At 35.9% G+C, this 16,852-nt stretch overlaps 2 protein-coding genes across 7 annotated transcripts; both read right to left on the bottom strand.

Moving 5' to 3' along the window:
* Nucleotides 1-4,030: 4,030 nt before the first annotated feature.
* Nucleotides 4,031-7,844, bottom strand: LOC110801844 (uncharacterized). 3 transcript variants are annotated; one of them, XM_056840628.1, is made up of 10 exons: nucleotides 7,700-7,844; nucleotides 7,521-7,616; nucleotides 7,256-7,414; nucleotides 6,978-7,157; nucleotides 6,640-6,890; nucleotides 6,241-6,465; nucleotides 6,067-6,162; nucleotides 5,861-5,980; nucleotides 5,414-5,757; nucleotides 4,031-4,414 (listed from the first exon to the last, which is right to left on the bottom strand). In XM_056840628.1, the coding sequence occupies exons 1-9, from the start codon at nucleotides 7,842-7,844 to the stop codon at nucleotides 5,434-5,436; spliced, it is 1,596 nt and encodes a 531-aa protein (XP_056696606.1). In that variant the 3' UTR covers nucleotides 4,031-4,414; nucleotides 5,414-5,433. The 3 variants fall into 3 exon arrangements, with proteins under 3 accessions (XP_056696606.1, XP_056696607.1, XP_056696608.1); XM_056840629.1 differs by having other exon boundaries at nucleotides 7,256-7,430; nucleotides 7,700-7,840; XM_056840630.1 differs by lacking the exon at nucleotides 4,031-4,414 and having other exon boundaries at nucleotides 5,621-5,757; nucleotides 5,887-5,980.
* A 108-nt stretch (nucleotides 7,845-7,952) lies between these two features.
* LOC110801842 (uncharacterized) lies at nucleotides 7,953-13,078 on the bottom strand. 4 transcript variants are annotated; one of them, XM_022007253.2, is made up of 6 exons: nucleotides 12,863-13,078; nucleotides 12,633-12,734; nucleotides 9,518-10,064; nucleotides 9,108-9,425; nucleotides 8,925-9,012; nucleotides 7,953-8,831 (listed from the first exon to the last, which is right to left on the bottom strand). In XM_022007253.2, exons 3-6 carry the CDS (start codon nucleotides 9,628-9,630, stop codon nucleotides 8,388-8,390), a joined length of 963 nt encoding a protein of 320 aa, XP_021862945.1. In that variant the 5' UTR covers nucleotides 9,631-10,064; nucleotides 12,633-12,734; nucleotides 12,863-13,078; the 3' UTR covers nucleotides 7,953-8,387. The 4 variants fall into 4 exon arrangements, with proteins under 4 accessions (XP_021862945.1, XP_021862947.1, XP_021862948.1 ...); XM_022007255.2 differs by having other exon boundaries at nucleotides 9,518-10,002; XM_022007256.2 differs by having other exon boundaries at nucleotides 9,518-9,847.
* Nucleotides 13,079-16,852: the final 3,774 nt, after the last annotated feature.

Below are 16,852 nucleotides of genomic sequence, written 5' to 3'. Positions count from 1 at the left end.
CTTCAGAAAAGACAACTTTGGAAGTTTCCCAGTCCACAATTCGTATGGAGTCTTTTCAACAGCTTTTGACGGAGCACGATTCAGTGTGAGTGCTGCAGTTTGCAACGCATGTCCCCAGAACTGTAAAGGAAGTTCGGCCTGACCCATCATTGACCTGACCATATCGAGTAAGGTCCTGTTTCTCCGTTCCGACACTCCATTCCATTGAGGTGTCCCCGGAGCAGTCAATTCAGAAAGAATACCGCATTCTTTTAGATGGTCATCAAACTCGTGGCTAAGATATTCACCTCCTCGATCCGATCTTAGAGCTTTGATTTTCTTGCCATTTTGATTCTCTACTTCATTTTGAAATTCTCTGAATTTCTCAAACGATTCAGACTTGTGCTTCATTAAGTAAATATAGCCATATCTACTGAAGTCGTCCGTAAACGTTATGAAATAGCTGAACTCACCTCTAGCTTTCGTACTCATAGGGCCACATACGTCTGTATGTATTAGCCCTAGTAGTTCGCTTGCTCTTTCTCCCACCTTTGAGAAAGGTTGCTTTGTCATTTTGCCAAGTAAACAAGATTCGCATTGATCAATCTTCTCTAAGTCGAATGATTCTAGAATTCCTTTCCGTTGAAGTAATTCCATGCGCTTTAAGTTTATATGACCTAATCGACAATGCCACAGAAATGTGAGATCCGAATCACCAGTTTTAGCCTTTTTGGTATTTATGTTATAAATGTGTTTGCTCATATCTAGCACATAAAGACCATTTTCTTGTGGTGCTGAACCATAAAACATTCCATTCAAAGAAAAAGAATAACTATTGTCTTTAAATTGAAAACTAAAACCTTTAGAATCCAAACTTGAAACGGAAATAATGTTTCTGGTGATACTAGGAACGTAGTAACAGTTTTCTAGTTCCAAAACAAACCCACTAGGCAAAGAAATAAAATAAGATCCTACGGCTAATGCAGTAATCCGTGCTCCATTTCCCACGCGTAGATCCATCTCGCCTTTATCAAGCCTTCTACTTCTCCTTAGTCCTTGTGAATTGGAACATAAGTGTGAGCCACAACCAGTATCTAATACCTAAGAAGTAATATTAGCAAGATTACAATGTATAACATACATACCTGAAGGAGAAGCAACGTTTCCGTCCTTCTTCTCTTCCTTTAGTTTGGGGCAATCTCGCTTGTAATGACCAATTTCATTACAATTGAAGCATTGCGGTGTAGATGGAGAACGATCCTTCTTCATATTCTTCTTGGATGGCGCCACTTGCCTTCCTAAAGTAGATGGAGATGCACCCTTGCTTTGGATCTTCCCCGGAACCTTTTTCTTGATTTTCTTACTCTTTACTTTTAGTGATGCTTGCTTATCGCTTACAAAGTCCAATTCATACTGATGAAGCAAGTATATTAGTTCACTAAGAGTATTCTCCCTTTTCTTAGAGAAGTAGAGTAGTTTGAATTTCTTATAACCAGGGTGAAGAGAATTCCAAAGTATTCCCGCAGCCGCAGAATCTGGGAATGGATCACCAAGTAACTCAAGCCGGTTGAGAAGCCCAACCATTTTCTTTGTATGAGTTTTGATTGGCGTCCGTTCTGTCATTTCAAGATCAATGACCCTTTCCCTTGCTTTTTGTCTTTCGACGTCAAAGCAACAACCCAGTGGAGCGTTAAGCTTTAGATCCTCAAATGAATTTACCAATTCAAAAACATTTTGGTCGACATGTTGACCACCATGTTGGAATCTACCACGACATATATCCCTAAGATGCCTTAGGAGTGCCCATGGCTCGTATGCAACGAACCTTGCACTCCAATCATTGGGGATAGAGCCAAGAATAAGATCCATCACTAGCGACATGTGGTTCGCCCACGCACAGTGCTTTTCTGGAGTCATATCCTTTGAGTAATAGCTGGGGATGGGATGGTCAACTACATATTCAATGTTGTTCCACCTGAGGACTTGCCGAAGCTTCCTCTCCCAATCAAGAAAGTTTGATAAGTTCAATTTTATATCCAGAATTTCAGTTACTTTGAGTTTTGTTTTGATCGCGGCCATTTTGATTACTAGAATCGAAAAGAATTTGCAATAAATAACCATTCATACAATTTAATAACTTTGAAATAAAAGCAAAACATGCAATCATTAAAGCTATTAAAACATTTCATTCATGCAAAAAGAAAAAACATGGTCCAAAATGAATGAAACGATTCCAAGACCCCAAAAGTCCTAAATCCTTAAGCAGCTTTAGCATGTCTTAAGTAGTTTAAGATTTCAGGTAAGCAAAACCTATTGCTAGTAATCTCCAAATTACACTTGGTTAATAAATTAATGCCATAATTTATCCCATTGCCACAACTTAATGCCATTGTTGTTTGAGTTGTAACCACAATCAACGTGCTCCTTTAGGACGCCTTACTACCTAAGTCAACTAAAATAGCACCTCGCTTTAGCGTAAACCTACTATCTTAGATCCCTAGATTTTTGTAAGTGTTGATTTGGAAGGCAATTTTTAAACTCAATATTACTTGGACCTAGTTGTTTCTATGTTGGTTCGATTATTTAGTGAACTTAAAACTAATCGATTCATAGGAAACAACCTGTTCATGCAAAGCATACATACATTCATACATTCACGCATAATATATATATAGAAGTGCATAAATAAATGGTGATCTAGTATGGCACAAAACATCTTGTCTTGAAGCATCCAATCTTCATCACCTCCTTATTAGCTTGGCATCGTCTTGAATCTTCATTCAAATGCTAACTTAAAGTTCTAAACTTAGAAATACTTGAAAATAATAAATTACATCAAAATTTCCATGGTACGCAGACCATATTTAAAACTTTACATTCAAAGATAGAACAGTACGCAGACCGTATTTAACTATCCTAAATTGGCCATACTAGTCACTTGGAGTACCTGCATTGCATAAAATATATATTCTATGCATTCACCCATTCGTATGCTAAAACGAATGGCCCATATTAATATGCAAGTATTTACGTGATTTAATTAAAATTCATGTTCACATAAACGCGTCCTAAAAGATTAATCAATTTCCAAATTATTAATCCTTAGCTTTATTCTAATTAAAATTGAATTTAATTAAAATAATGCGACCTACGAAAATAATTAAAAAATAATTATTTCATTTTAATTTCATTTAGTGGCTCCCACTCAAACCAATAATTATTCCGGATAATTAATTATGAAATATTAAATTAAAACTCGCGGCCCGGCCCAAGCAAATAAAATATTAAATTAAATATCCCATTAGCCCAAATTAATGCAAATAAGTCAAGCCCAACAAAAAAATTGTCATGTGCTTACTTGGGCTAGGCTTGCATCCAACCCATTAGCATTGCGTGGCCTACGAGGCACACGAGCATAGCCCGCAGCCATCGCAGCCGTCGCATGGCCCTACGAGGCATGCGAGCATAGCCCGCACCCATCGCATGCCAATGCACGCGTACCCGCAGCATCGCTGCTGCCCTACGTGTCTTGCTCGACTCGTCGTAGCGCATCGCTCACCATCGCAAGCACTACAAGAAAAACCATTTATGGAAACGACTGACGTCGTTGCAAAAGTACATTAGTCGTTGCGATAGTTATTTTTTGCAACAAAATATGTCGTTGCATGGTCGTTGCGGGTAAGCCCGTAGCGAAAGATTTTGCAACGACAATTTTTGTTGCAAAAAGTATGTTTATGACAACGACTACTGTTGTTGCAAAACAATTGTCGTGGCAAAATGTATGTTAGTCCTAAATTAGATTACTATGTATTGTAATGAAAAAGTCGTTGCAATCACTGTTTATAGCAACACCATTGTCGTTGCAATAACCCCTACTCTATAGAAACAACTGTTGTCGTTACAATAAATCATACTATATGGCATCAACTAAAGTCGTTGCAGTAAATTTAGCTTTGCTATCAGGTAACAAAATATTTTTCTATTAGAACAAAGTTCATTCAATCTATCATATCCTCCTGCTCAATGTATTCCAAAATACAATTTCACCAAGTAATTATAATATATCATCCAATTATATATAAATTTAAAAACATGTTTAATACATCATAGGTGCAAGCATGACCAAAAAAAATGGCATAGCTTCACCAAGGGCCTTTAATATCCAAAATACATCGGACCTTCAATATCCAAAAAACTGCTAACGACATTCCATATCCATAAATACAGCCAATGCCCTTCCACATCCAAAAATATAACCCAGGACATTCAACATCCAAAAATACACATTCCATATCATACCCAAAAATTCATAACAATTGTTGTTGGGAGGCTCCAAAAAACTACATCGTAGACATTCATAAGCAAAAATCCATGTCACGAGGACCTTGAAATTTGAAGAGAAAGCACATCCCTGGGTGAGAATATAATTGCAAATCTGCAGTGTGAATAAATATTAGAATACAACTATTAAATTTTGAAGATTCCCTACATTATTTAGGCACAAAATCAGACAATACATATACAGTAAATTTAGGAGATTAAACAAGTACATTATTATTCGATAACAATCAAGTGAGTTTAGATACAAGCAAAAACATGAGCATTTATAGTACTGGTACGATTTATGTCTTAGTGAAGCATTTACCAAGTGTTGATCAAATTTGGAAGCAATACGAAGTTTTCAGTTATAGACTGGGTTGTCAACCAAAGATACATGTGTTATAGGTTCCGAAATTAAAAGCCCCTTTAGCACCACATAACTTGTTATTTTAACTTTGCCATCAAGGATAAACAACCATTTATAATAAAACCATATCTGGAACAATTATATTATCTAACAAGAAATTAAAAACTTAATCTAATTGCACCTAGAAGACAAAACTAACATTCAGACTTAACCCTTATTTACTAGCTTTGCTAAGTAAATGAAATAAAGTTAACACAAGTTTATATTAACTAAAAGGGGGAAATGGCTTTCATACCCTTTCATGTCAAGATGGATTTATTGTACTAGATGAATACTAAATATAATACACAACTCAATATTCCACTCTATGTAGGATGCAACATTTTTTAATCAAGAATGTAAAGCATTATGAGAGTTAGCAATAGTATCTAATATCAAGCATCTCAAATAAACTCATCCCTCCAACATTAATTAGCACCTCAAAACTAGAATAAAGTTATGAAAAAATCATTGCTAATTACAATCACGGGGAACATTTTTTCATTCTTCCATGTATAAAATGAACACGGATAATTACCATTTATAAAGTCAGAAAGTTTTCCACAAAGATTTAAAATTTGAACATCGAACTTACCACTCTCAATTAAATGCCCAAGAACTTCTATAATTTTCCACCATGATTTAAGCACATATACGAGTAAAATGTAGGAGATAATAAGATACAAATAACTAAAAATCCATATTTACCTGGTAGTTCTTTACTAGATTCATATATTTGCGAGCTGCTGCAATAGGTCTTGTTTAAAAGCCTCCATAGCTTCCTGTTGTTGTGCTTTGTATTCTTCAAGCTCTTGTTGTTGCCTTCGTTGGCTATCTTCCAGCTCCTTGATCCTATGTTCTTGTTCTTGTATTTTCTCTTGTTGTTTTTGGACAAGTTTTCTTTGCTCCAATTGTTGTTTTCCTCTAGAATAACTGCGTAAAGCAGTTCCTTTTCCACGAATGTATCCTGACCTTGGCTCCAAAACTTGAATTAGTATCTCTTCTTGTGTCATAGAATCTCCAACAGTAGCAACAACATCTTTTAGTTTATCCTATAAAAGCAACGAAAAACAGAAATGTTGACATAAGTAAATTATAAAAGATAATAAACAACCTAATAATAAATATAGGTTAATATATATCTATGTCACGTACATGAATTTCTTTAGAACGTGTGTCACCTGCCCATTCTAGTTCGCCTTTATTATTGTAATGTGTGTGCTCAATTAGCCATATCACATCTGCAGAAGGCTTCACATTTTTGTTCTCCTTTATCTAACACATCACAAGTCAGTTTTGTGATTACATTAATGCATAGAGCTTGTGTATTCTAGCTAACTAATTGGTGCATGAAGTCTTACCAATATATCCTCCACTTCAACAAATGCTAAATTTCCAGTTGTATGCTTACATCTCTTGGCAGACCGACGATTTTTGGAATTCCTTGTGCTTACCAGCTACATATATGTGTTGGTAAAATCAATTAAATTTAAAGCATGGAAATGGTGGAAAGATGTGCTATAAATATTAACTACCTTAAATTCTGGTGATGCATAATGATTTACACAGTACTTCCATTGGTTAAGGGGTAAGTCAGGAGGCGGATTTTTTAAGCGTTCATCATCGGTTTTTCCACATTTGGGACTTTTATAGTAGTAGTGCAACCGACATTTCCACAACCTATACAGGCGTTGCATGGTATCTACAACAAAAGCATACATCTTCAACTCCTGACTTGAGTCGACAATTTGAAACTTGTCCTACATGACAGAATTCAACATTTTATTCAGCCAAATATTTTCAACACGTGTACAAGATTTGAAATGCATGGCCTAACTAAATAAAGGAAATGTAATGGGTGCGCGCATACATAAAATAGGCACGAGGTATTACCAACCAAACAATCTAAGAATATGAAGATATGCATATATTACCTGTATCTCTTTCCACATGCTTTCACCAGCAATTGAAAATGCTTCTTGCCAGCTTTTAACATCCAACGGAGCTTTTGTCCTCACAATACGCCCACACTCGTTCACCAAGTGTCTTGCATTTTCTCCAATTGCTCGATCAATTTCATCCGGAATCTCAATAGTTAGTTTTGAACCTTTCCCTTTAATTTTCATATCAACGACGTAACTCTTATACTTCCCTCTATTACCTCTTCCCCTTGTCTGGCTTGTAGCTAGTCACATGACAAGTGCAAAAACTTGTTATAAAAATAATTATTACCATCACCAATATCCAATTTTTTTATGCCACAAATTTGTACCTTGAGTTTCTGTATTGCACCCTAGTACATCTGAATGAGTCGAGGCTTCGTTTCCTTGTTGCTCTTCTTCTTGATTCAAGTTTTCCTCCGCCAGCTTTGGATTTGCTGCTTCATTCACTTGCAAGGCTGTAGCAACTCTAGCAGCTAACTTACTTGTTCTCTTTCTCTTGGCCATTTGACCTGTAACAAAAATATGTGCACATGCTTGTATTTGTGAACCTAAATACAAGGATATATAAGTATTAAGAAGTAGAACATCTTTACTAGTACATAGTTACCTATTGAAGCAACAAAACCTTGGGATTCACAATCATTTGTTTCAACATCTTCAACATTAAGCGAATCATGGCTTGTATGATCTACATGATCGTGAATAAGATTTGGACACTCCGTTTCCTTGTTCACCACAGTAGACATTGCTCGTTGTCGATCCAAATCTATATAATTAGGTAACTAGTTTTTTAAATCTTAGAAAGAAACATAAAATAGTCGAGAATTCTCTAACGTCGAATTAAAAAAAAGGAGTGGCGTATGAATCCTTACTTCTGCAAACAATGTCAACAACATCTCTATCAACTTCACCCAGTGGATGACCATTGTGCTTATTTGGAACAGCAACCGTAGACTTTGTCTTCACTCCTTCATTAATGAACATGAATTTTGACATAAAAAATAATAGTGTCAATAAAAAGATAGTTAAGATGGATTGCAGTTTTTTTTACCTTTTTCAACTATGCGAGCTCCATCCTGCTTGTTACACAAGTTGAATCGAGCTAGTTGATTAATAGTTTGAAGTCTTCCAGGCGCAATGCTACGAGGTGGAATGCTACGATTACCCGTGTTCTTGCCTCCTCCTCTTCCAGGCATCTTTTACGTATTGCTTCTTCTCCTTTCACAAGTAAAATACTATAATACAAAGCACATTAATGAACCAGATATTAAAATAACACAGATAACTTAATAAATCAATACAAATGACACCACGTAATGATATTTGATTAAACATATAAATTGAAATATAAATATTCATAAAAGGAGATTACAACAACATATAACACATTATGAATATATAAAAAAACAATCATCATTCATGTTTCAGAATCAAACTCTTCTTCTTCTTCACAAGAATCCTCAAACTCTTCGATCTCACCATCATCAATGAAGTCTAAATCTGTCTTATGCTCTTCAATCCACTTCTTAACCATTTCAACAACCTTAGATTCTCGCTCAACCACAAACTTGTCTGTAGCTAAAGAATCAACTGATAAATCATCTAGATTAGAATTTATATTATGCTCGTCCTCCACCTCTATCTGTTGATATGCATCCATATCCACATCCACAACATCCACATCTGCAAGTTCCTTATCAGCACCATCCGGCATATCATATAGATCTCTTGGTTGTGCCTTAATAACAAATTGCCAATCTTTTTCTCTTGGATCGTCTACAAAAAAACACTTGCTCTACTTGTGATTCTAGAACAAACACTTCTTCGGTCTTTAAAGATCGCATCTTATTCACACTTGTAATTCCATATTCATCTACCTTATACCCCCTGCCATGATGTCCTACATCATACCAATTACATTTAAAAACATATGCACTATTTCTTCCAGGATAGTGAATTTCAAATATATCTCCCAAAACACCATAATATTCCTTGTCAGAAGAGTCGTCACCTCGAACCATAATGCCACAATTTTGTGTTTTCCTATTTTCAGAACGATCATTGGTGTGAAAACGAAAACCATTTACAATGTAACCAGCATAACGCCTTGCAACTCTAGAAGGACCACAAACCAAGTTGTATAAATCATCATCAACGCAACCCTTTTCATGTTGTTCCCGTACCTGATAAAATAAGGTGTGATAAAATATTTATTACTCTGATATTAAAAAATAGGACTCTATTGACAAAATATAAAGGAATGCGAAATAACGTACATGCTCAAGTACCCATTTAGGAAACAATGCTTTATGCCTTTTTTCTATATTTCTCGGACACTCTTTTTCTAACTCCAATTTATGCTCTCTGTAACAGAGAACAAAAAATAATTAATTTACAAGCAATAATTAGGTAAATGAGTGAAAAATAAGAAACAAAGTACCATATGTATACGAACTTACTTAGCAAACTGAACAAGTTCATCGCAATTATTGAGAATATAAGAATGGATTTGATCACACTCCTCGAAACTAAGATGTACAGGTGCACCCTGTCCAATAGGACGACCAAGTGGTCTAAAAATTTCAAGATTTGAATCCGAAAAACCATGATCCTCCCCCTCCTCGTCATCATTTCTTCCTTTGCGATTGAACTTAGTATCAATGTCACTCATGTATCTTGAGCAGAATGTTAAGCACTCATCTGCAAGATAACCTTCAGCAATTGAACCTTCGGGATGTGCTCTATTACGGATATATGCTTTTAATGTTCGTAGATACCTAAAATAAGTGGATCACTCAAGTTAGAAAATTATTACCATATCAAAAAACTATGAAAACTAAACATGATGGGAAAAAAAAAAGTAGCATACCTCTCTACGGGATACATCCACCGATAACAAACTGGCCCGGCAATCTTGGCCTCTGTTGCCAAATGTATAACCAAATGCACCATGACATCGAAAAAAGCAGGTGGAAATATCATTTCCAGCTTGCATAACGTATAGGGGATTTTTTTTCAAGATTTTCTAGCTGCTCAACAGTAATGCTTTTGGAGCACAAGTTCTTAAAATAAGAACTTAATTCCACTAGGGGCTGGTATACATGTTTTGGCAAGAAACCGCGAACTGCAAGTGGCAACAACTGCTCAAGAAACACATGATGATCATGGCTCTTCATACATGAAATCTTCTTCCCGTTATCTTTGACACAACGAGAAATGTTTGATAAATATCCATCCGGGGATTTCAATTTAGAAAACATATCACATATGGCAGCCTTAGCAGTTGAACTTAAAGTGTAACACGCAACAGGCACATGGACTTTATCTCCATCCAATATAGGGTGCAATTCGTCCCTAACATTCATCTTAATCAAATCAAGTCGCGCCTTCATAGTATCTTTGTTCCACATTGGTTTCTAGTAATTAACCATATTATTCATGTATTAGGAAAAAGAAGAACTCATTTTTAACTGCTCATGTCTACATCAACATGAGTAAAATAATCATTTTTACTAATTATAAACGTATAGTAAAATAATCAAACAAACAAAGCAGGCAATAAGACATCAACAACAACAACAACAACAACAAGAACAATTTGCACATGTTGCCAAAATAGTAATAGATATAATTTATTGGTTTTCTAATGTGTCAACGGGCACATAATAAATCAACAAATTCCTTATTTATTATTAAATTATGTGGAATCTTTCTATTAAATAGAGTTACCATTATAATACTAAGGGGTAATATTTCTATTATTTTTTAAAAGGTTTATTTTCCATATTATTATTTTGAGTTACTTATTGTGACATACAGGAGTTACTTAATATAATACTTAGAGTTACTACAATATTGTTCTAAGTTATTATTATACTCGTACTAGTACATGGACGATGATATTTTTTTTCATTCAAAAAGGAATTTTATTTCATACTAGTATTATTTTGAGTTACTTATTACAAAGTATATTATTCGTCATTTACCTAACATAAAATTTAGATCACTCTACGCTACTGATTATGTTATTTATTAATTACTATTATTATATTTGACGGAACAATCCCTAAAAGAATTAGTATTTTTTTTCTATAGGTGTTAGTGTGTTACTAGTCATTAAAGTATGAGTTACAATAAAAGAATTCCTAAAAGGAAAAACATCTAAAGAAAAAAAGGAACGAAGTTTCTACTGGATATATCGAACCAACAGCCTATATCAAAGCAATACTTTATGATTATGGCCTTACTGCTGATCCAGGAAGCATATGATTGTCTCATTACTCCATGATCGCAATATATCTTATTTCAAATTAGGCCATGTTGTAAAGTTAAACAGTGTGAACGCGCCACACTGTCAATTGAGAGTGTGGGCGCCACATATAAGACTTTGGGTAACTGTTTTACCTTACATTGTCCTTACCCAACACACACTACAACAAAAATGGGCTAAGGAACCACTAATAAGAAACCATATATGTCACTCAATTGGTTTCTTAGATAAAGGTACCATGCAACTAAGAAATGTAGTTTCTTAGAAAATAAATTAAAAACCAGACGACAAAGAAATTTGGTCTCTTTAGATATTCATTTACTCGAATTAAAACAAATTAACCATATTTTTATCAGAATTATGATTTGTTATGTATTTTGGAAAATAATTAAACGTCTATAAAATTTTAAATGTTTAAATAACTTTCATTCTTTCACCCACTCCCTCCACTAACCTATATCTAACCGCCCATTACTAAATTTTAATGGAGTATCTCGTTTACTCTAATCAACTTAATAATACCTTTTATATATCTATCAAACAACCTTAATTTTACTAACTTCCACTACCTCGATTATATCGACAACCCCACTAAGCCCCTATTGTAAGTCATCAATTACCAATAGACCCAACTTAGCCTGCCACCCTATTCATTGCACTACCATCTACAAGACCACTACCACCAGCAAGCCACCATTCAATTACCACCGCACCGAAAATCTACAGCCTTCCAAACGTCACTAAAAAATTCATATCAAAGTGAGGGGAAGAAAAGGGCATAAAACATATTTAAAAGAACCATATCTAAAGCTAGTTCTGTTCACACTACGACAATGTAGGTCTACTTACAATTTCTTTTACTATTATTCTTTTGAATTATATTAGAACTTTACCACTTCTGGAAAAAAAAAACAGCAAACTCATAGAAGATTTAAAAGGAGTTAGCACACTAATCAATCTTGCAAATTACTTCATTCAATAGCATCAGTCAAAACTCAAATCAATTAGCCCACTAGTCTCCTTTACTACAAGATTCTTACATCAAGTAGTACAATGCAACCCTCGTATTCGCGTAGACTGGACAACCCCTAACGTCAACAGAAAAATACAAACCACATTACTAGACGCCACATAGCAGCCCATTCCTAGCCAAAAATACACCCTCAACTTGGCACATACGGTGTCGTGCACACACACACATGAGTAAGCCACCTAGTTTCTAGCAATACAACTCTCATACGCCACAGACCAGTTAGCCTCATACAGTCGCCTATTTACTCATCAAACAAAGCACCCTCTCTTTACATATAAATCCAAAATGTAAAAACATACAGTCAACTTTCACACACATACAATCTACCATTCATATACAACACACAACCGACAACTAGATCCAACCCCTTATACCTTTAAATTTCTTACTTACAAAACTTATATACACACCCATTTATCCCTATATTACCAACAAAAATCCATAAAATAAATCTAATGAATAAACCTATATATATGTATATAATAGCAATTTGTTGAATCTCAATTTAAAAACTTCGCAATCCCGTATGCACAATAAAATGAATAGTTAACTAAATTGAAATAATCAACTCCATAAGACCATAAGCTAACTATTAAATTCATTATTAAAAATCAATAATTTAAAACAAAACCACCAAACATCAATGTCAAAGAAAGAGAACATATGATAGAGAATTGAGACCTGAATTTCACAAACAAGTACTGATGTTTGCAAGTTGTTGACCGGTGTGGTAAAAAGTTGCTAGAGATCGAACTCTTCAACACCTTAGCTCATTCATCTTCCCTGGAAACAATCAGACCAAAACAAGAAAGCCCAAAACAAAATCAATGGAATACCCACTCAGTTAATATAATTGAGTAATTTGTTTCACATTATGCTAAAAAAAATTAAATACTCAACAAAAACATTACCATTGAAGAAAAAACTAGAGATAACTGATTTTTATCTAGAAGTTCAAAATGGAGAATTGGAGAAAGTCGAAAAAACACCAGTGGAGAACTCAAGAAGGCCGCGAATCAACGACAGAGAACTGCGGGTGGAGAGGAAGGTAGAGGACGGTGGAGGGAAAAGTTAAGGTGCGAGGGTTTTTTGGGATGAAATTGCAATTGGGAATAAAAGATAGGTCTTCCAGAACATTTCATATTTTGTGTCATTTAATTTTTAATTTTTAATTTTTATTATAATATTTTGCAACAACAAGTTTGTTGTCCATTTATGGAATATTAATCGCATCGAACATTGTTGTTGCAGTACATATAGGACTTTTTATTGCAACGAGAAAGTAGTTGTGAGATAACTTCCCCAATTTTCCCAGACTACCGCGCTAATTTTGGTGTGGAGGGAAATGAAAATTTCATATATCGCAACAACATTAGCAACGTGTGTCTATTGTCGTTGTCATTGGCATTATTTGCAACAACAAAATTTTAGTCGTTGCCAAAGCTCGTTACAATAAATGGTTTTTCTTGTAGTGAAGGGCTTGCGCCCTGCAATGCGCGCAACACACGCCCATAACCTCTCGCCCAGCGCGCGCGGCACGCAGCGTGCATGCTGCTGCCCGCGTCGCTGCGACTCGATTGCGCACGGTAGCTCGCATGGCTCGTCGAGCCACACGCCCACCACACACATGTGTTCGTGCCTTTGGTTCGTGATACGGACCAACTTAATTAAAACTAAATTTAATTTCACGAACTTGCATTAATTTTATTTTTCAAAAAGTTACGATTTTTATTTTCGAAAAACAACGATTTTTAACGATTCAATAAACTTTAACGACAATCCAATTTCGTAAAATTATTAAATCAAGGGCTAACAATATTCAAACTTTTAAGCACGAACGAATCAACATTTAAAGTTTGAACTTTTAATTAATAAAATCCGAAGCTTTAAATCGTTCATAAACAATTAAATTTCAGATTTTTTTTTTTTTTGACGGGAATTTCAGATTTTAATAATTTGGTTTAAGTGCGATTAAAATTAACGAAACCATTCAAAATTTTAATCCAATAATTTTTAAAATTAGCCACTGACCCATGAAATTATATCCCCTTTCCCCATTAAGCGAATTATTAAACCAAAATTAATTAAAATTCAATTAGGGTTTCAAACTTTACGAATTGCGGAAAGGAAAAATTAGGGTTTATACTTATCGCAAAAATCTGAAATTTTTACCATAGATCAAGCATGTACCCAGCAACATTTTGTCATAATTTCAAGCAATTCCGAGTAGTTTAGGTCGACCTTTTAATTGAATTACTGTCCGACACTTTTAATGAAACATTAACAAAAACGCCAAAAAACGATACTTTGAGGCCTGTTTTCGCAATTCTATTTACATGAGTTGATCTTAGAAAATCGTTTTCCATCAGATTAGGGTTTTAAAACTCGAAAAAACGAACATTTTTTATTTCGGACCTGATTATTACGCAATTCATCCAATAATTCCTAAAAATTCCGAAAAATCAACAAAAATTCCAAATTTTTCGGCAGATGCAAAAACAATAATAATCATGCTAATTCATGCTTTGAATACATAAGGCTCATGATACCACTGTTGGGGAATACAGTTAAACATAATAACATGTGCGGAACAATCCCCAAAGCCAGGAAACATGTATAAAGCACAGATTAAGCAAACTTACATTCGAAGCGTGTTTTCCACAATAATATGTCAATGAACACGAACAAAGAACTCCACTTGTCGTTCCTCTACTTGGTTCACCGACACGTTCAGATCCGTCTTGATTATCGTAGCTTGGACAATTGATCAAGATACTTTGCCTTTTGGGATGAACACACTATGGAGGCACAGAGAGAATTAGGGTTCTATGTTTTCTCCTAGGGTTGTGTGTAATCTGAATTGTGATTGTGTTAAGTTGGAAATTAGGTTATAAGGTTATTTACATAACCTTACTAACCGACCAAGCCTTGAGGCAAGGCCGGCTAGCAAGCCCCGCGTGAGACAAGCACAGCGAGCTGGGCCATGGGCCTCGCTGCTGTAGCTGTGTCGCTGCTTCGGCACGCGCGCACACGCGCAACATCGCTCGGCCATGGGCCAGCGCTGCCGTGTTGCCTTGGCCCTTGCTTGCTTGCCTAGCGCGCGCCCATGGGCCTCGAGTGCTTCGTGCACTCGGCTCGTGGGCCGCTCTTCGTATTCGCGTTTAATATATTTCCGATATATTATTTATCGTTTCGTATACGACGAATCACCGTCGTACGATACGATTTATTCGTGTCGCCTAGCTTACGAATATTCGCGATACGATATACGATTCCGATGCAAGGTCGCGATACGATATAAATTCTAAAAGAGATAGAATTTGCATTTCTGGTATATTTCGAAAATAGGAGTTACGTATTAATTAAATTCCTAACGAACCTAGAGTTTGTAACGGGCCCAGACGCATTCCGTCATAAGTTAATATGCACTAAAAGACTTGGATAATGCTCAAAAGCTTCGTGTTCTAAAAGTCCAAATCTGACAAAGAACTCGGCCCAGATCCCATTTTCAACGCCTGGATCTGGGCGCCAAAATCTTCGGCGCCCAGCCCTGGGCGCTGAAAGTGCCTGGGGCCGGTTTATCTCCGGGTTCTTTTTGGATTCGTATCTTAAAATCTATCTTTCCACACACTCTTTTCCTATAAATACAGCCTAAAACTGACGTGAAAACACACACAATTCCATAATCTGAGTATTGACTCTAGCCTTAAGCCTAAGCCTCACGCTGCGAAATTGATCCAGCGTTCTGTCGCAATCGACCCAAAAGTCGAACAGAACGCGTCCTGCCCCTTGTAGCTTGATGAATTAAGCCTAAATACTGGAACATTGCTTGGAAACCCGAGATTCGTTAAATAAAAGGAGAAATAGCAAAGCCAAGTGGTTAGTTTTCTGAGAACCACAACGCACCTCTCAAGGGTGCGTTGTAATGTGTCCCTCATATGATTTAATCGCTTTCATCACCCTTTTATAAAATTGTCAAACTATTAATTTGATTGATCTATCACGCCTAATAAGATAATACCTTGGACAATTGAATTATCATGCTAGGTACCTTAAATCAATCTAAATAAGATAATCACGATCGATTTAGTATTATGTGTTGCATATTGCTAAAATCAATTCAGAATAGTTTAATAATTTAACGCATGTCCCTTCAATTATTTATGCTAAGCTAGTAAGGATAACCTGCCTCTGGAGTATTATCTATGAGCACTCCTCTCGGTAGTTACAGTCCCCCGAACTCTCAATCTCTGCCCTGCGGGTGTATGTTGAGCGATCCCCACACCAGGGATCACAAGGGAACCTATGGCCGTCGTGGTCGAACATAATGGCACTCCCTTTATGTCATGATAACCGGGTTTTGTCAGTTTTTCTCATTGTCGTTAAAAACTGAATGGCGACTCCTATATTACTAGTCGATTGGGTGTAAACTCACAGGAAATCTAATTACACTTGATCTGACAACATCACGCCCACGAGGGACGAGGTCACGCATTAGCCTCGTGCTTTTTCGACCCCCTCACAGTACCTAGTCGGAAGTTTTCTATAAAGGTGGACGCATAGAAAACGCTAGACGCCTAGAATGCAAGATGACCAGTAGTTCCGTTTCTTGAACTATGTGGACATGGCAATGTCGCAATCATTTCCATAGATACTTACTTGAAGAAGATTAGTATCGGACAGACCTATGAAACTTTACTGTAAGAAATGAAAATCTGTCATAAGTAAATTTCATTACATTATTAGACACTAATCCTCAATACCTGAGTGATTTGAGGTTACTTGTTTGAGAACTGGTTACTTTGACGTTGTCAAGCGTCGCACCGTAAAAGGAGACTATAACGGCAACGCTCAGGTAATCACCTATCAAACGAAGTCTAACCTCAAGATCACAAGATTGG

The sequence above is a fragment of the Spinacia oleracea genome, chromosome 3, assembly GCF_020520425.1.
Source record: "Spinacia oleracea cultivar Varoflay chromosome 3, BTI_SOV_V1, whole genome shotgun sequence".
In the NCBI taxonomy this organism is placed as follows: domain Eukaryota; kingdom Viridiplantae; phylum Streptophyta; class Magnoliopsida; order Caryophyllales; family Amaranthaceae; genus Spinacia; species Spinacia oleracea.
Note: the sequence above shows the minus strand (reverse complement) of the source record. Positions and strands in the feature narration are given on the sequence as shown.

Excerpts from the sequence above, each read along its gene's own strand:
- LOC110801842 (XM_022007253.2), bottom strand. The coding sequence starts at position 9,630 with ATGATATTTCCACCTGCTTTTTTCGATGTCATGGTGCATTTGGTTATA. Across the intron at positions 9,013-9,107 it reads GAACTTGTTCAGTTTGCTAA|AGAGCATAAATTGGAGTTAG; the intron begins GTAAGTTCGTAT and ends TCTCTGTTACAG. Across the intron at positions 8,832-8,924 it reads CTAAATGGGTACTTGAGCAT|GTACGGGAACAACATGAAAA; the intron begins GTACGTTATTTC and ends TTATTTTATCAG.
- LOC110801844 (XM_056840628.1), bottom strand. The coding sequence starts at position 7,844 with ATGCCTGGAAGAGGAGGAGGCAAGAACACGGGTAATCGTAGCATTCCA. Across the intron at positions 7,617-7,699 it reads AGCTCGCATAGTTGAAAAAG|GAGTGAAGACAAAGTCTACG; the intron begins GTAAAAAAAACT and ends TCATTAATGAAG. Across the intron at positions 5,758-5,860 it reads CACGTTCTAAAGAAATTCAT|GATAAACTAAAAGATGTTGT; the intron begins GTACGTGACATA and ends TTGCTTTTATAG.